We start from the raw sequence: 22,117 nt of genomic DNA on the forward strand, positions 1-22,117 counted from the left end.
ACAATTCACTCGAACGCCAACAGAGTGACGTCACCGATCCAGCGCAAAAGAACCCGTTGAACGATTCCATCTCTGGATCAAATGACGGGTGTTCACATAGACCCGAACCGGGCTCCGGTCGCTTTTGGGCGGTTGGCCATCCCGGAGTTGTTCGCCATGCTGGAGGAGCCCGACGCCACCAGGAGGCTGCAGGCCCTCGCGTCCCTCTGTGACCTCACCCACGACCCGGAGCGACTTTACCAAGTAGTCAGTGAAGGTAAATCAAATGTGCCATCTCGAGCGTGCTTGCGTCCGCTAGGTTGGATGTGGAAGATGTGCGTGTAAACTTAAACCACAATGGATTTAGGCATTCGCCAAATTACACACCAATATTTAGGGTAATAATAAAGGCACAAAACGCCTTTTAATTTGGTGATTCTTTATTCCTCATATGCTTAGAACATCCTAACCAATAGCTATACCATTTAAAACAGTGTTACTGTCTGTGCAATACTAACAGGTTTTCTGGATCAGTTGGAGGTTCTATTGAAGGACGAAGATCCTGCAGTCAGGACCAGAACCTGCGAGCTGCTGCATCTTACCACCAGCCACAACATCGCGAGGTAAACATTAAGTTAAATATCTGCAAAGAAAAAAAAACATTTGGAATAGCGTTCTATTGTGCGTTGTGACAATTCCACCCATTTTCAACATCTTGGCAACAGATGACGATGTAAAAGTTTTAGTTAAGGATGCGTTTTAGATATGCCCGCTGCTCAAGTTAAAAAAAGAGAGGAATTTAAAGTTCGGCAATGCATATTCAGCCCTTCACTGAATTAGCAATGTCTAAAAGTTGCCGCAAGATGGCAGCAAAGTAGGTCTTTGTGTAAAGGAAGCGCCTCAACTCGCTTCACTTTGGTAATTAAAATAATTTCTTTACTATTTCTATTATTACGTTTCTATATATTGCAATGCTTTTTTTTTTTTCTTGACAGAAGCGCTAATGTTAGCATGCTAATAAGCTAGCTAATATGCGTTCCTCCTCAGACAAGCCCTTCTGTCCTCGCCCCTTCTGGCCCGTCTGTCTCAGCTGCTGGATGACCCGTCCCCACTCTGCAGGACACGTGCCCACCGCGTAATAAATAGCCTGGCGCTGCTGCCTGCAGGTAGGCAGGGGCACCTTGATGACATCACAGAGTCACAGACAACGTTATTTGACGCTTTTTTGGCAGGCGCTAAAGAGTTGCAGGCTCTGGTTCCCAAGTTGATGCTGAAGCTGCAGGAGGAGCAGGAGGAAAAGCAGGAGGAGGTGCAAGCCCTGCTGCTGTCCACGCTCAGCTGCTGCTCTCGGCTGGACGCCGGCCCAGCCCTGTCACACCGCGGCGTCACGCTCATCGGCAAAAAGCTGTCGCATGCCTGTTCCAACATCCGGAGGGAGGCGGCTGCAGCCATGATGGCGCTCAGGTTGGGATCCCTGCATCTCTTTCTTTGAAATGCCTCATGGGAGTTGGAGTGACAACCATGTTTCTGTATGGGTGTGCGCTGATGCAGTGTTCCAGTGGAGGGCAAACGTCAGGTGTGCGAGGCGGCAGTTCTTCCCGTCCTGGCAGACCTTCTACGGGACCAGGATGTGAATGTGCAGGCCAACGCCGCTGGTGCTATCATGAACACGGTGGTCATCACCACAGGTGATGTTATGCACAACCATGTGACCCCCTTCCAGCCAATCAACAGCCTCTTGCTTTGTCCCGTAGGTAAGCATCAATGTTTGGAACTAGATGTCCTCCCAGTCCTGCTGCAACTTCTCTCAGAGCGCAGAGGGGATGTAGAAGAGGAGCAAAGCAGGAAGGCATTGGTCCTTTACTCCCTAAGAGCTCTCACCTCATTGGCTGAGGCTCCAGAGGGGCGTCGCCGCCTGCTACTGCAGCTTCCCCTGCTGGTGGGGAGGAGCGAGCTCCCTGAGGAGGATCCCGACATTCGTCGTGCTGCTCGGACCGCGATCAACGTTGTCACTTGGACGCCCTGATCAAGTGTGGCTAACCACTTTCCAAAAGGAAACACCAATCACATTTTGATCATTGCTATTGCTAACGTAGCTTATGCCACTAAGCTGATTTTAGCGACTGCTTAAGTGTCCTTCATATTGCCATGGAAACAGTTCATCATGAGCCATGAAACAACAACGTCACATGATCATACACGCCGTTAATTGCTTATGCTAAAATGCCAAGATAGTGTTAGCTTATTTATAGTACCGTGACCTTCCTCAAGTTGCTATGGAAACAATATTTATCACGAAGATCATTTGAGGTCAACTTGTGAACTGAAACCAAGTTACTAACGCACATCCACATATTTTAGCTCAGGTGTAGCAAACCCTGGTCTTACGAGACTCATCCTCTCGCAGGACCAGGGTTCCCGACTCCATCTGCTTTAGGTGAATCACCACATATGGACAATTTTCTTTGCATCCAATAAAAGTATTTCTTTGCCATCTTTTGTTGATGATGCCATGTAGCACTTTGAGATTCCTCCGAATGTAAAGTGCGCTACAAATATAATTTATTATTATTATTATTATTGTATATAAATAAAAGGAGTCTTCTGATTGGCTGTGATGATCCAAGGACTGTCCGAGTCTGAATAGACTTTGAATGGCTGACCTGTTGACCTCAATGGACGCCCATTAAGGTCAGTGCACTTAGTCAATTATATCTGTAGTTCCTTATTTCAGTCTGGAAGACAAAAATGAGACGAGATTAAAGATTTAGCATGTAAATGTTATTGATTAAAAAATCCTCCAGAAATTATATCATTTACGCTGTTATTCATACCAATGTTTTGTAAAATAAACGTGTGTGTATTTCATCATGTTTTAAACTTAGGCACTCTTACACACCTCGACACCCCCCAGGCTGCAGCTAATGGACTGCTCCATGCACACGCACGTACGCGTACATGAAGAGGCGGGAGCGAGTGCGGAGGTTCACTCGCTCGTTCGCTCGCCCGCTGGATGCAGCTCACACGCGCAGGACGCGTGGAACGCGCACGCACAGACGCGCGCACGCAGGTAAGGAGAGTCTCATTTATTTGATGACTTCACGTTATTAGCATCAATGGAATACGATGAACGTGTGAGGGGGATATATTTACGTGTTGGATATTTGGGGCTACGTATCGCGACTTGCGCGGGTGCGTTCGGGCAGGATGTCGCGCGAAGTGAACTTGCTCATAGATGCGCGTGTACGTGTGTCGGCGCGCGGCCACCCCCAAAAAGTCGTGAGCGTCTATATCTGAAGGCCGGCTTGGGAGTGGAAGTTTGTGCCGCCGTGAACGCTCTTCATCATCGTCATCGTTGCTTGCGATGGTTGATTTCTGTATGATGAGAATACACTGACGTCAGAATATGGTGTAGGGGGAGCGGGGAAGAAGAGGAGGGATTAAGGCGGGATGATTTTATGTAACACACTCAGGCCCACTGACTCACAGGTACAGTGAAACGCCATTCGTCACGTAGGTATACGTTTCATACCCGTAATAGTAAAAAAAATAAAAAATAAAATAAGGGATATAGAGAGATATTTAAAAAAAAACCATCAAAACTGTAGATTTTGAAGTAGCTTTACTCCTCCATTTTAAAAATTTATTGACACCGCTTGTTCTCACCCTTGCCGTGAAGAATTGTGAGACATGCATCATATATCAGCACTTTGACAAAATGAAAAGTTTTATAACGAGCCCATGTATACTTGAATTGAGCCCCCCCGCCCCCCCTTCAATTAGTAAAGTGAATGTTTACTCTAAACCCCAACAACAAGAAATGAAATCTGTGATATTGCACAGGTACAAACGATAAGCCACAAAATAGCAGAAGTAGCTTAGCATCAAGGCGGCCATCAGAGTGAGTGCGATGACAAATTGCTGATTGGTTGACTCCACATCACGATGAGAGCCTGCTAGCGTCACACCGTTTGGAGCAGAGCCTTGAATGGCCTGTACATGCAGGAGCTCCATGTTAGGTAGCCATATTGTGACATAACCAACAAATAAAGTCACGATGACGACATGATACACCTGCGTTATAATGCAAAACTGAATGTGTGTTTGTGTTGTGTTGTCATTGCGTCGGCGCTGCTTATCTATGAAAGCAGCAGGGGGGCTGAGGTGGGGGTTGTGATGCAGGAATGAGGCTACGAGTACAGCCTGTGTGTGTGTGAGTGTGTGTGTGTGTGTTTAAATTGACAACAGACACAAAATGATTCAAGTGCTGAAATGTTAAATCTGACTAAACTGACAGATGGACAACACACTGTTGTTATGGCAACAGCATCACGAATAATCATGTGTTTCTCTCTCAAGTGGCATCTTTTTTTAAATTTATTTTTGGAACAAAGCTAAAAGTTGAAGGTAAAGAACATTCCAGCAAATTACGCCACTTTTCCATCCTGTCAATCACAACGCGACCCAACTAGTGACGCCTTGGCCAATGACGGCGTCCGTTACAGGCCAATCTCATGTGGGTGTGGTCGTGCGTGTGTGCGGCTGAGATAAGCTACAAGGGGCCGGCGGGACAAAATTCACGATCCCCTGAAATGCTCTTGTGAACTCGACTCAAGCGCTCTCACACGTTTCACTCAAACGCTTCCACGCACACTGATCTAATGCTCTCTCACACTCTACTGAAACACACAAATGCACCCACTTCTTCTTTTTTTTTTGCTCAAACAACACTTAATGAACACTCTGACACAACCAAATCATTATTACACACTACATTCTTCAACATGGACTACAGAAAGTCTCTCTCTCTCTCTCTCTCTCTCTCTCTCTCTCTCTCTCTCTCTCTCTCTCTCTCTCTCTCTCTCTCTCTCTCTCTCTCTCTCTCTCTCTCTCTCTCTCTCTCTCTCTCTCTCTCTCTCTCTCTCTCTCTATATATATATATATATATATATATTTGGTATATATTGGTGCAATACTACATTGTCCTAAAGGTTAGACACGTGTTTCCTCAATTTAAAAGTTTTATTTTGACTTTGTGTTTTTTTTAATTTGGAAAAAAAAATCTGCGATGTAGGGAAGCCGCGATAAACGAAACGCAAAGTAGCAAGGGATCACCGTGTACACACACACACACACAGAGTGTTGTCGTTACTTTCACGGATTCATCCGAAGCTTCCCACTTGTCCGGCAAACATCAGCAGAATGCTGGCAGATAGCAGCCGGTTGCTAGGTGACGGCCGGCACCGCTCTACCAATCGGCCGACGGCGATGTGCTGAAGGTGCTGCTGGCCTAAAATAGACCCCTCTGCGTTCTCACATGCACACACACACACACACACACATAATGACTGTGTGTAGGCATGTGAACATCAGAACATAAAACATTGTTTTTCAATTCTATTCTTCCTTTTTTACACACTGTATATAGGTTTGGGAAAACCTGACGGTTTGGAAACATCTGTTTGACTTTTCCCTTCTCTTTTTCTTGTCCCATTCTTAACTTCCTTCTTTGTTCAAATGTAAATGAGCTCATTAGTAGCGGTCACTGATTGTCTTCTTGCTCAGGTCCTGAGAGCGGGCAGACCTTCTCTGTTTTACACACGCATGCACGCACACACACGGACCAAGTGGGGAGGTCTAATTTAAAGCCAAAATTTGACCTTTGCTGACTTTTGTTTCATCATGGTGCATTCAGGGCCTGTCGGACAAAAAACAAATTTACCATAAACCTTGTGGTTGCTGAGCAATAATTTTTATAAGTAAAATATGACCAGACTGAGTAGTGAGATTATGGGATGTTGGTGGCATCACTCAGCGGTATCTGACTTAATGAAGGTGATCCTCAACTCTGAGTTATCGGTCCTTGTATTGATTGATTGTTAGTGAGCTCTCTCTTGAGACTAAAAGGAAATACCATTGTCTTCTGTGACCTTGAACTGGTCAAACGTTATCTAAACATCTTGCTGTCCTTTTGCATTTGGCATATGGTCAGTCAAAATTGCAAGCATCCTATTAAATTATTTGATATAATCCATTGGTACTCACTCTTTTTAGCGACATGATTCATCCAAATCAATACACATGCTAACGTTGCTTAGCGTGGACACTCCAGTCTCCATTTTTCTGCTGCTTTTCAGTTTGTTGCCCTTCACCTGTCATTTATCGAAATAAACATGCACGCTAATCTTAGCGTAGCATATTTCTGTACGGTAGCGCTGAAGACGTTAATATTAGTTTGCCGCATTGCTCCATTTTGTTGAATGTGTCTGTCATTGGTGGAGACACACAAATGCTATTTCAACATAGCACATTGTGATTATAATCCACAATCTCTACTTTAGTGTCTAAGGAAAAACAACACATTGTGGAGAAAGTGACCTCAGCCCCCACATGACTCATGAATATTGAATGAGCAGATCATCATGCATAATTAAAATCGCAGATCAATACATGACTCGAGAGATGATGACACAATGAGTGGGTGTCAATCAAAGCTCATGTTGTCAGTGAAGTGTGCGTGTGAGACACATGTTAGCGCTCTACCATTCATTCTGGAATGACAACGTTCTGGAATGATCTCTTTGTGTTCCAAGGGACCATCCAGAGCTGACGCCCATTGTGATGTTGTGTACTTGTGTGCCTCATACGTGTGTGTTAATCACATGTTTGTGTTAGTGCGTGCCCACACGGTCATCTTTCATAACTCGGGCCCTCGGTGTTGTTGGGCTAAGCATATTAGCACGCACATAAACGTGACCCACACACATGTTTGAAAACATCTGCACACACACTTATGTACACACAGAATGCACTCACACACTCACTTTCCTTTAGATGATTCATTTCCAAAGCGTAACTTATTTTTGTGTGTGTTCCAGGGAGTGACCAATCAGCCGCCACCATGATGATGATGCCAAAGGTAAACAAACATCCGAGTTAGCCGCCTGCATTAGCATGCCGCATCTGACGCATGGGTTGCATGCAGAGGCCTCAGACGTCCCCGGGCAGCGTGCTGTCTCTGCGAGGTGGCGGCAACATGCCGGGATCCCCCGCCGCCGCCATCGTGGTGAGCAGCCGTCTTTGTTATCAGCATCCCTGGGCCCCTTCCCCTTTAAATCCCACCCCTTGTGGCCCCGCAGGCCCGCGTGGACGACAACGTGATGGTCTACAAGGACCTAGCGGCACTCCCGCAGGACAAAGCCATCCTGGACATTGAGAGGCCAGACCTGATGACATACGAGCTGCACTACCACTATAGTCCACTAGAGGTGTTGGTGAGTCACTTGACTCGCTTTGCACAAAATGAGAAGTATAGCTCCTACACTGCGTTTGAATGTGTAATAGTTCCTAATTATAATGAGCAATTTTGATGAACTATTATTTAACTGACTTATTCATTTCTGACAAATGATTTTTTTGGAATAATTATTCATGTTTAGTTTTACGCTGAACTAAATATTCGCAGAGTTCTCTGTCTCCCGGCTCATTCTCCCCTCCGACCTCTCCCGAGGTAAGTCCAAGTTCAAAGTTCACCGTGTTTGTTTCTGCTTTCTCCTGATCTGTGTCAATCTTTCCAGGAGTGCAGAGCGTGGCCGGAGAAAGGTTCTCCTGGCGACTCGTCGCCGGCTTCCAAGCGCAACAGCGGCAACACCACACCATCGCCACACACGCAACGCACGCTTCAAACGCAACATGCACAAAACACACAACCTTCCAACATCCTACAACACTTCCACAGGCCTGGTAAACTGCCTTTGTGCTTCATTTGCATATGCTGTCTAGTCTTCTCTATTTATCATGCTTTAAACATGATGGGGCCTATTTCTCAATGTCAATTTTGCTCCTCCAGATAATGGAAGTAACATCTACAAGAAGCCTCCCATCTACAGAAGAGGTCCGTTGGTCACCTGTTAATTCCTAGCGTTTAGCATCATGAGCTAATTGGACACCATGGCATGTGTGCAGGTGCGTCGTCTTCAGGACTTGCCGCGGGGAAGCACTTGGAGGATCTCATTATCGAGTCGTCAAAGTTTCCCGCCGCCGAGCCTCCGGACCCGAACGTTCCCTCCAAGATTGAAACGGAACACTGGCCTTGCCCGCCCTCGTCCGCCGTTTTTGGTACGATTGAAACGTTTACTCTCTTCTCTTGGTCCTCTTCCGTCTTTGTTTTTTATCCTTATTAAGTCACAGATTCAAAGCATTACATTGTCATTGCATTGAAGACGCTCAGAGCATGTTGGACTTTTTTTTTTCCCCCATGTCGCAAAATTTCCACAAATTTCACATTCAAAAAAATGGGTGGGAAAATGTGGTGGGACATTTCTTGACTAATTGAAACATTTCAATTTTTTAGGGCAATTCGACTAAATTTCACTGAAACACGTACATATTTCAATCATATTTTATATGGTTTCATTTTAGTGTTTCATTTTTATATTTTATACAAATGACGTGCTCTTCCCTTAGAGAAGGAGAAGGCGTGCCGCAGGAGTGAGGGCAGGCAAGAAGAAGAAGAGGAGGACGAAGAAGACGATAAAGTTTGGGGCTTGCGAGCGCTTCACATGCAGGAACTGAACAAGGTGGGAAGGGGCGGGGCTTGGTGCCATCATGATTTCATGAGTGCCTTTGTGATCACACCACCTCGCTTTTGGCTTCAGATTCAGTCCAACCTAGGAAGGATCATCCTGAAGGAGGAGCTGGAAAAGTCGGCCGCTCCGCTGAAGAGAAAAACACGGTCGCTTCCGGACCGCAGCCAGCACGCAGGTACTGCATGGCGCCTTATGATGATGTCATCAAGCCCGCATCCATTGGTAACTTGGCTTACAAGTTCCTCAACTTTGTACACTACTTTCAATATAGATGAATGACATCATGGTCTGACAAGTTGCCCTTGGTCCGTGCGTGATGAACCTGAACGCCTCGTTGTCACATGCTATCTCCTCTGCAGGTGGCGCCACCTCCCGCATCGTTTGTTTCCCAGCAACCTCTGGGGCAGGCCTAGCCAGAGTGAGTGTGTGTGTTTGTGTGTGAGAGAGATACATTCACGTGGCCTTCAGGTGCTCACCATTGCATTGGTGATCTTGTAAATTCCAGTTGCAGTCGACAAAATCCAGCCCGTCGGAGAAGCCCGTAGCAGGTACAGGTACATAGTGCTTCCAGGCCCGCATGCTGTTGTTGTTCTAATGTGTGTGTTTGTGTGCATGTGTGTGTCTCCCGCAGGTGTTCAGGTAGAGTGTGCCTTCATCGTTGTGCCGCGGGTCGGCCATGTTGTGGTGATGTTTGTGTGTTTGTGTGTCAGAACGGCGAAGCCGCGTTGGACCGAGGCCGCTCGCTGCCCAGTGTGCTGGAGTTCAAGGTAAACATGACCCTGTCGTGACATCACACGAGTGGACGTAACTTCATTGAGGACTAGTCATCATAACCACACTCTTCTTCGCCAGATTTACCCATATGAGATGCTGGTGGTCAACCACAAAGGACGAAGGACACTTCCTTCTGGCGTCGACAGAACGCGATTGGAGGTAAATAGAAGAACTGATGAAAATGCTACATAGGGATAGCGAGATAGCATTCTAAGTAGAGAGAGCGCCAAGGCATTTTGATATGGATTTCATGTCCTTTGGTATAATTGCTAAAACACATGCTATGCCAATATTGAGCAGGCCTACTCAGGTACACGCGCGGTAGCATGAGAGCTAATAATAAGTGTGGTGTGTACGTGCAGAGACATCTGTCGCGGGAAGAGTTCGCCAACGTGTTCGCAATGACGCCGGAGGAGTTTGAACAGCTTTCCCTCTGGAAGCAGAACCACCTTAAGAAGAGAGCGTGTCTCTTCTGACTGCCACGCCCACACAGCTGGAGACACGCCCACTCCACAAAGCTAACGTTAGCATTTGACGTAATTGCTAAAATTACTGCTAAAAAGTTGAGCAGGCACAAAAACAAAACATTGCTGCTTTCCACTCTGAAGGAAGGAGCTGTCTGTATGTGATGCTAAATCATTGAGCAGTTACTGAAAAACTTTGTGGCTTTCAACTTCACCAAAGTCACAAGGGAAGCTACTGTTAGGATTAGCTTGACAACGCTAGCGGTTAGCATCCAGGTTATCGTAGCTTAGCATACTGACCAGGACAAAAGCTGAAATCGGCTGAGAGAAAGTCAATATAAAACGATGACATGATTCATACATCAGCGCAGACTGATAACATCACGTTCGCACCATGTCGGCCATTTCGCATCTTCTGTCAAGCGAGTCATCACCATTCAAAATGGAGATGACGTTTTAGATATGAGATGAGCGCTTTGTTTTGATAGTTTTGGAGTAATTCTGAGTCACTAACTTCATGTTTGTTGTTTTTATTTCAATTCTTTGGATGTTTTCGATGATTTCTAATAATGAATTTTGTGTTACACGCCTGCTGCATGTGTGATCTTAATGTGACAGGATCAAAAACTAATCAGCATTGAATGAAACATCACTGTGTGCTCGGCTCATTTACACGCATTAATAATTTAATATAAGGCAATTTCAGAAAAATAGTGCTGTTGTTTCTCACGTGGATGATGAATGTGATGTGAACGATAAACACCATAGACACAAAAACTTCATATTTGTCAAAATGTGATTCTAAGGTGAGTTTTAAATTTTAAAAAAAACTTTGATAAAAAGGGATGATTTGTGTTTTTGTAGTTTGGAAGAAGTGCAAACATGACACACACACACACACCGATCATGAAAAAAAAAAATCGCTTAATTTGTTTCAACCCATTAAAGTCTGCTATTTTGTGTGACAGAAATAATAAGTTAAAGGATGCAGTCATGATCTAAACGATATAAATTAAATATAACAATCTTGGTTGCATGAACACATCACCAGGCCAAGTTATATGGTCACGTGGGCTCTTCGTCACATGGTTGCATGGTCTCAGGCAGCAGCTTTGGTCTCCCATTCCTGTGAAAACGATCACTTGTCACCACGGCAACATATTAGTAACTTAACGATCATCATTATCAGGGAAATTTGAGACCTTTTTTTTTTCAAACCAATATCAGTATGAGCACTCAGTTGTTGAGCAGTCACCAATCCAATACAAAGTACCAATACCACTGGTACTTCGTAGACATCAAATTTCCACCAAAAACGATGACGGAGCATTTTAAAGAAAGACTCATATATCCCAATGTAACATTACCCTTCAAATTGTATAGAAATAATGTCAATTTTCTGTTCTTAGAATTTCCCATATGATATTTAATACGACAACTGAAGCAGCAAAAGCTTGAGAAGCAAAAGAAGAAGAACAAATTGGACATGTGGATGCTGACCTTCCTCCTCTGGAAAACCTTCCCGTGCTCAATGAAGAGTGTGGATGGAGCTCGTCTGAGCGAGGTCTTCACGGATGCTGTACGACGCAAGAAAGGGTTTAGCAGACTGGCCTAGACCAGGGAAAAGTAGGAGAGTACATTAGAAACTAGCAAAACCCAGTACATGTGTAGACACCAGGGAAGATTTTTATTAAAAACTAGTAAAGAGATGAGTAGAACCAGAAGGTCAAACCAGGAATGACAAGGACACACTAGTAAAAACAATCGTGACCAACATAAACCAGCAATGACCAGAAAGAACCCCCCCCCCCCCAAAAAAAAACTGAGTTCTGAAGTACAGTTCGGTTCCTGTTTAATGAGTTGAAAACTTGCTAGCCTCAAAAATTGTGATCGTCAATCACCTGCGCCCGCTCGCTGCAAACGGTGAGCGACTGTCTGAAGGATGAGCGTTTATTTTTATTGCTCGCCGACACCAGGTTAGCCTCAGAACCGGCCCTCAAGGGCACGCTTTTTCTGCCCGTCAGCTCCAACTTCTGGATGCCACGTGGCGCTACTTCAGACCACTTCCTGTCTGGAACACAGACAAGCACACCGATGCTAAGCTAATGGTTCATGCTAAACATGCTAATTCTGAAACTAATGGCAAGAATTTCAGACCAATTGGGCTGTGTTATCCATCTAACTAACTCACTGTTGCTACTGAAGGTGGCGTTGGTGTAGGTCATGGTGTCTTGAGAGCCTTGAAGCTGTCAGATGACACAAGAGAAGAGATGGGTCACAGAGGTGACACCTGTGAGGTGACATGGCGGTTCGTACCATGTGCTCCAGCATGGGAGTGTTGGAGTAGACGGGTTGTAGCGGCGGAGCGGCCGAGCTGGCGTGGAATGGTTGGTCCATGTATGTGTTCAGCGAGCGTCCGCTGAGGATGCAAACATCAAGCGTCACCACATCTTTTGATATTACCGTATTTTCCGCCCTATAAGGCGCACCTAAAAACCTAAAATTTTCTCAAAAACCAACAGTGCGCCTTATAGTCCGGTGCGCCTTATATATGGACCAAATTCCTAAATTTAAACTGGCCCAAAGCATTGTGTCATGAAATCAATCATAAGTGGCCCGCTGAAGACTATGAATCATGACTCAAAAAGACTATGGATCATTATTTTATGATTATAAAGTAATTTGTTCCGTCTGAAGTTGAAATAAAAAAGATAAAATGGAGAATGATTTGATTTGGATTAAAAATCTGACATGATGCATTAATGGTGCGCCTTATAGTCCGGTGCGCCTTATATAAGGATAAAGTTTTAAAATGGGCCATTCATTGAAGGTGCGCCTTATAGTCCGGTGCGCCTTATAGGCCGGAAAATACGGTATTTATCATTCAATATCATTCCATGTTTTTTTGTACGTTCTCATTCTGCATTTCATTATTTACACGTAATTTATCCCCAAATCGCAAATGTCTAATTTCATATTTTAAAAAGTCACTATGCGTCGCTACGGCAACACTGACTGACCTGTTGTGAGTGTGTTGCTGCGTCTTGCCATCAGAGCAACAATCCACCGCGTCCTTCAGGAGGCGCGTCCATCGCCGCTTCTCATCCGCCGAACTTACCTGCGAGAACATCACGCATGCGTCACCTTACTTCCCGTTTGCTCCACTCGCCGTCCCACCGCCATCACTCACCTCCACTACAGCCACCTGCTCACCCAGCACGCTCAGCGTGATCCTGTGTGGTCGCTGGCCATCGGGCGCCGCTTTCACCTCGCAGCCTCGCAACCGTACCGTGTACTGAGGAGAGCGAGTCTGGCTCCGACGGTTCCCATCCTCTTCTGCGTCCTCCGCGAACATATTGAGATTTCCCGCCTCCACCTGACACAAGAGACTCTGCCACTGACAGTTCATCAGCACGCTCACCACACCTGAAAAATACATACGCCATCATCACGTCGATTGTGTTTTTATTTTAAAATTATTCTTTTATATTTCAAACCAATGAATGTAATCAAAATTGCTAGCAATTTTTCTAGTTTCTTTTAAAGAAATTGTCATTTTAGTTATGACACAAAGTTCATACGCAATTTGTCATTGCGAGACACATAAAATGATGTGGCGGGCCGTATCGGGCCCCCCGGGCCTTGAGTTTGACTCTCATCAATTATGCAGCAGACTTTGTGGCCCCGTACCAGACGAGCCCCTTGACAAAAACTCACAATATTCGACATAGAGCATAATCCAAAGTAAAATAATACCTTTGCTCTTGTGTTGTTCATGTGCTGGTTCTTGCTGGTTGGTGTGTGTCAGGAGCGCACTGGACTGAGTACACAAACCAACAAACAGTATGAACATGATGCAGAATATATTATAATATCATAACATATCATGTTCCTGCAGCATCCGTGTGTGCGCGCTTTGTGCTTCTCACCCTGCGGGACCACCGAGGAGGTTCTGAGTTAGCGCGATAATCTTCCTCGCCGACACTCAGCTCCTCGATCACCTGATAAACACACACTACTGTATACTATTTGGTACTGCTACTGTGCTCTGACTTTTAGTTTGGTTTTAATTGAATCTCCTCAATTAAGTCAAAGTACAGAATGTGAACACTTCATATCAGATCTGCTGCTTCCACATATGAGCCAACCTGTCGCCACTCTTCAGCCTGCTCGAAACTGCTGTACCCCAACACCAGGGTATCGGCCCCCAGCAGCAGAAGCTTGAGTTGGTGCGGAATCTTCCGGTTGCTCTTCAGCTTGTAGACTAGTTGGCAGCCGCGTAGGCTCAGTTGCAGATGAGGAAGGAGGTCCCTCGCGCACTTGTAGCACTGAAACATAAGTAGGTAAATAAAATAAATAAAAGGTTTAAAACATGTTATTCTAAAACAATATTAAAAATACTCATTAAAAATGAATTCAAATTCAAATCAAAATCCCATTAAGCTTCATCAAACAACAGAGTGAAAATGTGTTGCAAATATAAAAGAAATTGGGGAAAAATTAAATATCTGAAAATGAATATATCATTTAATGTCATCAAATTGCAATTTTTAAATTCCATTAAAAAAATTATTTACTTTTGCAAAACTAAAAAAAATCTTAATATCACGACTAAAATTGAAAACGAAAAACGACGGAAAGAAATTAAGAGCAAAAATGAAATTGCAAATAAAAACTAAAATTGCAAATTGGCAGAAGGCAGACGCACCAGCAGAAAGTGATTTCTGATGATGAAGAGCTCCTTGGTCCATTGTCCCAACCACTTCCTCCTCCACAGGTACCCACACAGGCGAGACTCAGGAGGGGGCCTGAGACAAGGCTGAGAGGAACTCCATTGGATGTAGTGAGCTCTATCCTTCATGTGCTCTTCATCATCGTCATCCTCAGCCTCCTCGCCATATGACTCGTAGTAGCTGTTCTCTGACTCAGCTCGCTCTGCTAGGATCGCCAAGATGTTATCGCCGCTATGTGTGTGCGTGTGTGTCTGCGCACGTACCCAGGTGATTGGTGCTGTCGGCTTTGAAGGGTTGTGCCTCTTCATAGGTATCTTCATCATCGTTACAATCACCGCCTTGAGCTTCAGCGCCCCCTGGTGGCTGGTGCGGTGCTGCAGGGACCTTGAAATTGGATAAAATGAGTGATCAGGTGGGTCACGTGGCTAGCAAGATGATTGTAAAATGAATGACTAACAGATCGAATGTCCTACAGGAGTGTGCACGTTCAGTATAGGTGTGTGTGTGTCCATCACGTAGGCCAGACGCTAATCAGCCGCCATCAGTGACCACTTCCTGCCTCGGCAAAGCTTTCGGCCAATAGGAAGGCAAATACACGAGAGATGGCCTCATATATATAAACATCCTGTCGCGCACTCGCAAACACATGTACACACAAGCCGTCTCCTACCAAACCTCAGGAGGACTCTGTCATTAGTGCACCACATCACAATGTAGCCTGCTGTTCTCCTCGACGACCAGAAAAGAAAGTTCTGGTTCTGGTCCAGTTTCCATCTTTGATGTCTGTCTTTTGACAAGAACTTAGTGGGTGCGCCAGAACCTCAAACATGAACCCTATGCTGGATTCTTCTCCGTACAATCGTCTTTTGTTTACTTTTCTTGGTTTTGACTCTCTTGGCTCTCAAAATGGATCTAGCCGGTTCACAGCTAAATAGTTAGCGACTGAAAGCAAACATGGCTTTAATGCAGATGCTAGTATTTCAAATGCTTCTCTGCAGCCCCCCCAGTGTCAGGATGGACTCACTGCATTGCTAGTCCAGAGGTTGGAGTCTCTTAATGGCTGGCTGCTAGGCGACGATGATGACGGACAGCTCATGATGACATACTCTGCGTCCTCCACTAGAAGCAAACAACACAAGTGAGAACTCAGTCAGCGAAATGTGGAGATAAGCAAGGTCAGGTAGTAACCTGGAGCTTCTTGCATCTGCAACAAGGACACCAGCTCTGAGATGGACTTCTTCTGAGCCTGTGCGATGTAGCTCAGGTTCTCTGAATCCAGAACTGAAAGGAACGACTGAAGATCCCACATCAGCTTGGACAACACTGCACAAGACATGGATGAAATCATCATTGACAGAATCACAGAGTGAGTCAACAAAAGACTTCATGCTGTTTGGATGCTTTTGGGTGAAGGTGTCAAGAAAACATTTGTTCATCGGACAACGCTAAGGCTTTTGCAACCCTACTGGCAAAGACCAGTATAAACCAGTAGAGACCGAGCAGACATCAGCAACGACCAGAAGAAACAACACGTTGAGACCAGCAGAAACGATCAATAAAGCAGATAAGGACCAGGAAAGACTAGTCGAGACCAGTAAGAAGAAGACTTGCAGAAACCAGGACTCAACAGAAGAAACCAGCAGAAATCAGCAAAGACAAGAAACACACACACGCACTCACACATCATTGCAATGACGACACCCGTTATCTTACACACAAACACACTTATCTGAACATCAACATTGCTTCCTGTTTGTGGCTTTGATGCAACCGCACACAAACACACAAAATCCACGTCAAAGTCGCACAACAACTCAACTGGATGCAACTTCTGTGTGAATGTGTGTGTGCGTGTGTGTGAGTGTGTGCGCGTGTGTGTCGAGAAGATTTAAGATGCTTTACCATAAAAACCAAAGCCTCAAATTAGCACAAAGATGGGAATCCTCCACAACTCCCCACAGTTTGTGTGTGTGTGTGTGTGTGTGTGTGTTGGAGGGTGTGGAGCAGCTCTTTCTTTCATCCTGCGTTTGTTAAATATAGCGAAGAAGAAGGGAAAAAAAAAGGAGAAGGAAGAATAAGAGCATGTTGATCTTTCTGCGTCCAATCAGTGTCAAGCATTGCCCACTGGGACACACTTTGTAATATTATGATGATATTTTTGAACATGCCTCCACCGAATTGTTCCTTATCGTCATCTCCTTACAGTGAGCCTACAAGTAGCCTTGAAGACACTTTTAAGAAATTCCTCCAGGACCTTCAGAACCATGGAAATCACCACTGCACATTGGTCAAAGAAGATTGTAGAATTCTTCTAAGAAATGGTCCAAGATGACTTTAGCAGAGCCTTTGAAACATCGTGAAAGCTTTCCGACCATTCATTTTATGGGATTGCAGCTCAAGGAACCCTAACCCAGGACAGCAACTCCTGGAAAGTTCTCTATTCATCAATTAACACACTAACAAGTATTATTATTATTATTAGTAGTAGTAGTAGTAGTTTTTCTTTATAAAGTGATTAGGCTTACCTTTTTGTTTCTCCATATCTTTTTCACCAGATGATGCTCCTCACTCTCATGATGGTAATCAAGATAGTGAAGAACAAAACATAACAGATAAGAGACAACAAACAAGAAGAAAACACTGGAAGGAGACAAGAAATGAGGTTACTGTGGTGAAAGCGCAATATAAATAAAGATGTATCGTTTTCTATGGTCTCCTCGGTGATCTATCTGCTTGCCTTGCTCCTCCGCTGATTCTAAAGTAGCAGGTGGGGCGGAGTCACGTGCGTGACGTCACAACACGGGCGGATCACAGGCATAAATCCGAACCGACATGAATATGTTTGAACTTCACTCTAAAAGGTTCCACTTGGACATTTAATTCATCACATGTATGAAGGTAAATGTGATGCAAAGGTAATTTGTTTTTTTATTAGTTTTTTGGGCGACCCCGCCCCTTTTTTTTCGTGGTGGAAGGAAGTTACGCAACCAGTCACGCGTTGCTTGGAGGACGTCTCGCGATACGGGACGTGTTTTGGTGGACGCATAGGAAGTATTGCGGAAGAGGAGGCTTCTTCGTTACGGCTAACAAACGAAGCTAATTATCCGTCCGAGAAGTTGCTTCTTTATTGCCTTTTACGCCTAAAACAAACACCCGGAAAGTAAGGTAAAGAAAAATCTTGTTGAAAAGTCATTACGTTTCATTTTTTGTTTGTTTTGTCTTCGTGGATTCTGCTTTCCTGGCTGTTAGGTACAGAGCTCCAGCTGTTAGCCGGCTATCCGCTTAGCGAAGTTAGCGCTGAAAGATTATCTTGTATTTTATTCTTATTCATAAGAGGGGGGGATTTTCGATTACCTTAAAGATGTGCCTTTGTGTTTATTGTGAAATAAAACAGTAGCTTGAGAGCTAACACCAGGCTAACTGTTAGCTGCTTAGCTTGTTGGCACATAAAAATGGCCTCTTCATGCCCGACCGTAAGGTGGAAGATACTGAAAGTTTTCCGAGGTTGATTTGTTCAACTTTTATTTCTGCCACAGGGGCAAAGATGACCGCCGCGCCTTACAACTACTCCTACATCTTCAAGTACATCATCATCGGTGCGACGTCAAGACCACACCCTTTCCCAGCATCAATTTGATTCATTTGTGTTCTTCTCGTCCTTCAACCTGACTGATTTGTATATTTTTTGTCCTTCTCAAAGGTGACATGGGTGTGGGCAAGTCGTGTTTACTGCACCAGTTCACAGAGAAGAAATGTACGTTCTCCTCTAAATATTCTCTTTCCATGCAGACAAGCATCCCTTCACACTCACACCTAAGAACAATTTAAACTTGTCATTCGACCCAAATCCTGCAGCACCGATCCAGTGTTTCCTTATTGCGGTTCTGAATTGGGACATAGTTTCTTGAAATTCCACAATACAGTGAGGTCGTAAAGGAACTGGGATAAAGCCGGCGGCTCACTGCGAAAGCTTGCTTTATTAACAAATGATGATGTCTACGCAGTCATGGCCGACTGCCCTCACACCATCGGCGTGGAGTTTGGCACCAGGATCATGGAGGTCCATGGCCAGAAGGTGAAGCTTCAGATCTGGGATACGGCGGGCCAGGAGCGCTTCAGGGCTGTCACCCGGTCCTACTACAGGGGAGCCGCCGGGGCCCTAATGGTCTATGACATCACCAGGTAAGGAGGTGCCGCTCTGTGATGATATCACTAGATGATGTCGGCGTGTGTTTGCGCAGGAGGAGCACCTACAATCATCTCAGCAGCTGGTTGACGGACGCCAGGAACCTGACCAATCCAAACACGGTGAGGGACCCCAAAAGAAACCTCCACCGAGGCCAAAATCTTGTAACTTCCTAAACATATTTTAGGACGTTTCGACTTTTATTCACCCGCTCCAGCTTGCTCAGCTTTTTTTTTTTTTTTTTTTTTTTTTTTTTTACCATTTCCAGTGAGGTTGACTCCAGTCCCATGGAACTTCCACTTCCAACAGTAGTTACAGCTACACCAAGCTGCTTGGAGATGGTTTTATAGTCTTTCCTTTTAACGTGGTTGTGTGTCGTGTTGCCGTGTGTGCGCGCAGGTGATAATCCTGATTGGCAACAAAGGCGACCTGGAGGCGCAGAGAGACGTCACGTACGAGGAAGCCAAACAGTTTGCGGACGAGAACGGTGAGGAACTTTTTAAAGAGTGACTATTTAGATTGACACGTCCATTTGTGTGGAAATGGCAACGTCTGAAATGGGTGCACTCGTGATCGGGGAGTGTCCCGGGGTCGTGGCCTCACGCTGAAGATGCCATTGGCTGATGAGGCGGAAAGTTGTGTGATCTCATCATCCCCGCTGCAAATGCTTGATTGGTTTCTTTGACTTCTTCTGGTTTAGGTTTGCTCTTCCTGGAGGCCAGCGCCAAGACGTGAGTACACGCTTTCTGGCATACTCTTACTGACACTCGCACTCTCTCGCGATCGTTGTCACATACGTACACGCACGCACGCACTCGTTGAGATGTCGCTCTGGTGGCGTAGAGGCGAGAACGTAGAGGAGGCCTTCCTGGAGGCAGCCAAACGCATCTACCAGAACATCCAGGATGGCAGCTTAGACCTGAATGCTGCCGAATCAGGAGTGCAGCACAAGCCGTCCGCGCCGCAGGGAGGGCGACTCAACGCGGACAGCCAGCCACCCAAAGACGGATGCAGCTGCTAACCAATCAACGGACCAAACGACGGACAGACACAAAGACGGACGGACGCATTGCTTCTTTTTTTGCTCTCCTGGTCGGGAGTCTCTCTGAACTCACCTGAATCCCCAACGTCTCGTTCCGGAACCCTCAAGCGGGAAGTACGTTTCAACACAAGTCTGCTTCACTCGCCTCCTCACAGAATTCCCCAAAAGAGAAATAAACATTGTTCTTGCACGTGGATGTGAAAGTGTACCCGTCACATTCCAAGGGCTGCTCCTCTCTCAGACCCCAAAAACCCATCACTTTTTTGTTGTTGTTTTTTTTCTGTCCTCTACGGCTACACCCTGTTAAGTCCATCTGCTCTGTTGTCCTTCATTACGGTTTCTTCCGGACTGAAAGATTCCAAACCTTTTTGTCCGCTCTTACGCTCATTCCCTTGCCACAATGCATTTGGTAGCGCAAAGAAGCAGTTCTACTTCAGTCCAGGTCCCCCCAAAAAATCTGCAATGATAATAGACAAGATAATGGGATTGGAAAGTCAAAGAAATCTCTCTGATGGACTGGCTGGATTTAGTTTCGAGTCCAAAGTTCACCCCTATTTTCATTTCCAGACCAAACCTGTTGACAAAGTAAGGTCCTAAACCAGTTGTCTATCAGTCCAGGTCAGAAAGAACTGGAACAATCACATACGGAGTCAAATGACGAGAAAATTCACTTGAAATGTTAGTTCTCGACTCAGGTCCCCTTTCTGGAATGGAATGGATCTAGAATGATTGCCAACTTGGAACTCCAAACAGTCCACAAGTAGCGTTTCTTTTGGACTGGAACCTGTTGCATGTTTCATGTCCAAAGACTCTCATTCTCAGACCATAATGGTGGACTAACTAGGTTCTGAACCAGGTCTTCTACAATCTGGTAGGAAAGAGCCAGATGACTTGCAGACTGGAACATACGTTCAGACCGTCCACCAAGACCAATTTTTCTGGACTTGAAGTTCAGAGTCCACCAAGAGTCTCATTTCTAAATTAGACACGTGGACCAAGAAAGCCCTAAAGCTCGTCCCTCTTTGTGTGCCTCACAAAGATTCGAAATCCAAACACCAGTCCAGAATCTCAAGGTTCAATGATCCTGGCTCGTTCAACTAGTGTTTCATCCCAGTTTTTTTTTTTCTCCAATGACAAACGTCTTGAACGTAAAAGTGTGGTTCAAGGAAGGTCCAAAGGTTTTTGAAGGAACGTAAAAACAGACTTTTTAAAGTTCTTTTTTTTTTTTTTTTTTAAATGAGACCATTCTTTTGGGTTATTATTTAAAGTCCTTCAATTGAATGTTTTTCTGTTTAATGTTTTCTAGCAAGCCCAAAATGCTAGCTCACAGTACACTCATTCCTGATGTAGCATTCCGGATGCGTTTTAGCTCGCTCGCTTCCTTTACGGGCCTCCTAGCTAAACGAGCGCAGGGGCAGCCTCTGTAGTCCCGTTGAGTTAACGCTAAAATATTTTTGGGGGACGATAGGGGTTGTTTAAGTGTGCACTTTTTTGCTGCTTTGTGATTGGTTGACAGCAGCCCCACCTTCGGTCAGCATCTTTGCTTGTCTGTCTCAATGTATGTTTAGCAATTGTTCAATATTTTAAAAAAATAAACTTTTCTTCTTGGAGACACTAATGCATTTAAATGTATAGTAATTCAGTCTAAATTTATTTTAATCCAGACAAAATCCACTTCTAGAATTCTACTTTAATACAGTTGAAAATGAGGATAGTCCAGTTTGAATTCACTTTAATAGCCCATCAATTTATTTGGTCTACTCAATGCTAGCTCCACTTTAATCCAGTCTACATCCAACTCAATCCAGTCTAAAACAAATCGTTTAATCCTACTAAAATCTATGATTAAGATCAAATTTCAACCAATCAAAAACATTTTTTAAAAATATATTTTGTTCACTTTGAAATGGCTCTACAGCCTCTAGGGGGCGCCTTCACGTAAACGTGTTCGAATTTTACTTTACTGTATTGTACACGAGTACGCATTTTCTTCCATGTGCAACCAATACAGGGGTTCACATTTTTGTAAATAATTCAAGACTCCATGTTTGGTGGTCATATTATAGGATGACATCATTAAGATTTAATGAGAAATAAAAAGTAACTTTCATGAACCCTATTGTGTTTCTCTGGGACATGGATCAATTTGACCCACTGCATGTTTAGTTATGAGGATTATTTTTTAGTATATAATGAATTCACATATTATCATTTACATTTAGAACCACAGAGTTAATTTCTACACAAAAGGGCAACAGTGCTGTCTTTTTAGATTAATTTTTTTTAAATGGGTCACTTAATGTATATCCTAATTTATATTTCCCCCCACAGTTATGTAGTAATAATATTGT

The 22,117-nt window shown here is 44.6% G+C and overlaps 4 protein-coding genes across 9 annotated transcripts; 3 read left to right on the forward strand and 1 right to left on the reverse strand.

The window, feature by feature from the left end:
* Window positions 1–36: 36 nt before the first annotated feature.
* Window positions 37–2,605, forward strand: rsph14 (radial spoke head 14 homolog). Of its 2 annotated transcripts, XM_061279220.1 has the most exons (6): window positions 37–256; window positions 500–602; window positions 1,027–1,145; window positions 1,212–1,443; window positions 1,531–1,667; window positions 1,734–2,605. In XM_061279220.1, the coding sequence occupies exons 1-6, from the start codon at window positions 82–84 to the stop codon at window positions 2,003–2,005; spliced, it is 1,038 nt and encodes a 345-aa protein (XP_061135204.1). In that variant the 5' UTR covers window positions 37–81; the 3' UTR covers window positions 2,006–2,605. The 2 variants fall into 2 exon arrangements, with proteins under 2 accessions (XP_061135204.1, XP_061135203.1); XM_061279219.1 differs by having other exon boundaries at window positions 1,027–1,443.
* Window positions 2,606–2,939: 334 nt separating this feature from the next.
* LOC133154450 (dematin-like) lies at window positions 2,940–10,648 on the forward strand. Of its 3 annotated transcripts, XM_061279204.1 has the most exons (16): window positions 2,940–3,049; window positions 6,858–6,898; window positions 6,965–7,045; window positions 7,119–7,253; window positions 7,445–7,489; window positions 7,557–7,722; window positions 7,829–7,873; window positions 7,945–8,097; window positions 8,446–8,558; window positions 8,637–8,742; window positions 8,927–8,985; window positions 9,073–9,115; window positions 9,199–9,206; window positions 9,278–9,334; window positions 9,420–9,500; window positions 9,704–10,648. In XM_061279204.1, the coding sequence occupies exons 2-16, from the start codon at window positions 6,881–6,883 to the stop codon at window positions 9,815–9,817; spliced, it is 1,224 nt and encodes a 407-aa protein (XP_061135188.1). In that variant the 5' UTR covers window positions 2,940–3,049; window positions 6,858–6,880; the 3' UTR covers window positions 9,818–10,648. The 3 variants fall into 3 exon arrangements, 2 of the variants coding, with proteins under 2 accessions (XP_061135188.1, XP_061135187.1); XR_009714471.1 differs by lacking the exon at window positions 9,199–9,206 and having other exon boundaries at window positions 9,073–9,121; XM_061279203.1 differs by having other exon boundaries at window positions 9,073–9,121; window positions 9,199–9,334.
* si:dkey-220o5.5 (actin filament-associated protein 1-like 2) lies at window positions 10,474–17,311 on the reverse strand. 3 transcript variants are annotated; one of them, XR_009714468.1, is made up of 15 exons: window positions 17,064–17,311; window positions 15,727–15,861; window positions 15,563–15,657; window positions 14,802–14,922; window positions 14,514–14,743; window positions 13,954–14,133; window positions 13,735–13,806; window positions 13,562–13,625; window positions 12,996–13,231; window positions 12,826–12,923; window positions 12,122–12,224; window positions 11,997–12,051; window positions 11,707–11,876; window positions 11,306–11,382; window positions 10,474–10,931 (listed from the first exon to the last, which is right to left on the reverse strand). XR_009714468.1 is itself a non-coding variant. In XM_061279131.1 (15 exons), exons 1-15 carry the CDS (start codon window positions 17,077–17,079, stop codon window positions 10,905–10,907), a joined length of 1,710 nt encoding a protein of 569 aa, XP_061135115.1. In that variant the 5' UTR covers window positions 17,080–17,311; the 3' UTR covers window positions 10,474–10,904. The 3 variants fall into 3 exon arrangements, 2 of the variants coding, with proteins under 2 accessions (XP_061135115.1, XP_061135114.1); XM_061279131.1 differs by having other exon boundaries at window positions 11,306–11,416; window positions 14,514–14,740; XM_061279130.1 differs by having other exon boundaries at window positions 11,306–11,416.
* A 231-nt stretch (window positions 17,312–17,542) lies between these two features.
* On the forward strand, window positions 17,543–21,384 carry LOC133154499 (ras-related protein Rab-14-like). The gene is made up of 8 exons (XM_061279276.1): window positions 17,543–17,703; window positions 18,075–18,134; window positions 18,239–18,292; window positions 18,543–18,720; window positions 18,780–18,846; window positions 19,124–19,211; window positions 19,425–19,455; window positions 19,568–21,384. Exons 2-8 carry the CDS (start codon window positions 18,083–18,085, stop codon window positions 19,743–19,745), a joined length of 648 nt encoding a protein of 215 aa, XP_061135260.1. The 5' UTR covers window positions 17,543–17,703; window positions 18,075–18,082; the 3' UTR covers window positions 19,746–21,384.
* Window positions 21,385–22,117: the final 733 nt, after the last annotated feature.

The sequence above is a fragment of the Syngnathus typhle genome, linkage group LG5 (genome assembly GCF_033458585.1).
Source record: "Syngnathus typhle isolate RoL2023-S1 ecotype Sweden linkage group LG5, RoL_Styp_1.0, whole genome shotgun sequence".
NCBI lineage: Eukaryota > Metazoa > Chordata > Actinopteri > Syngnathiformes > Syngnathidae > Syngnathus > Syngnathus typhle.

Excerpts from the sequence above, each read along its gene's own strand:
- rsph14 (XM_061279219.1), top strand. The coding sequence starts at position 82 with ATGACGGGTGTTCACATAGACCCGAACCGGGCTCCGGTCGCTTTTGGG. Across the intron at positions 257-499 it reads TTACCAAGTAGTCAGTGAAG|GTTTTCTGGATCAGTTGGAG; the intron begins GTAAATCAAATG and ends CAATACTAACAG. Across the intron at positions 1,668-1,733 it reads CACGGTGGTCATCACCACAG|GTAAGCATCAATGTTTGGAA; the intron begins GTGATGTTATGC and ends TTTGTCCCGTAG.
- LOC133154450 (XM_061279203.1), top strand. Across the intron at positions 7,490-7,556 it reads CCCCTCCGACCTCTCCCGAG|GAGTGCAGAGCGTGGCCGGA; the intron begins GTAAGTCCAAGT and ends CAATCTTTCCAG. Across the intron at positions 9,122-9,198 it reads GAAGCCCGTAGCAGGTACAG|GTGTTCAGGTAGAGTGTGCC; the intron begins GTACATAGTGCT and ends TGTCTCCCGCAG.
- si:dkey-220o5.5 (XM_061279130.1), bottom strand. Across the intron at positions 14,744-14,801 it reads CGACAGCACCAATCACCTGG|CAGAGCGAGCTGAGTCAGAG; the intron begins GTACGTGCGCAG and ends TGGCGATCCTAG. Across the intron at positions 14,134-14,513 it reads TCAGAAATCACTTTCTGCTG|TGCTACAAGTGCGCGAGGGA; the intron begins GTGCGTCTGCCT and ends CTTATGTTTCAG.
- LOC133154499 (XM_061279276.1), top strand. The coding sequence starts at position 18,083 with ATGACCGCCGCGCCTTACAACTACTCCTACATCTTCAAGTACATCATC. Across the intron at positions 18,135-18,238 it reads CTTCAAGTACATCATCATCG|GTGACATGGGTGTGGGCAAG; the intron begins GTGCGACGTCAA and ends TCCTTCTCAAAG. Across the intron at positions 18,847-19,123 it reads ACCTGACCAATCCAAACACG|GTGATAATCCTGATTGGCAA; the intron begins GTGAGGGACCCC and ends GTGTGCGCGCAG.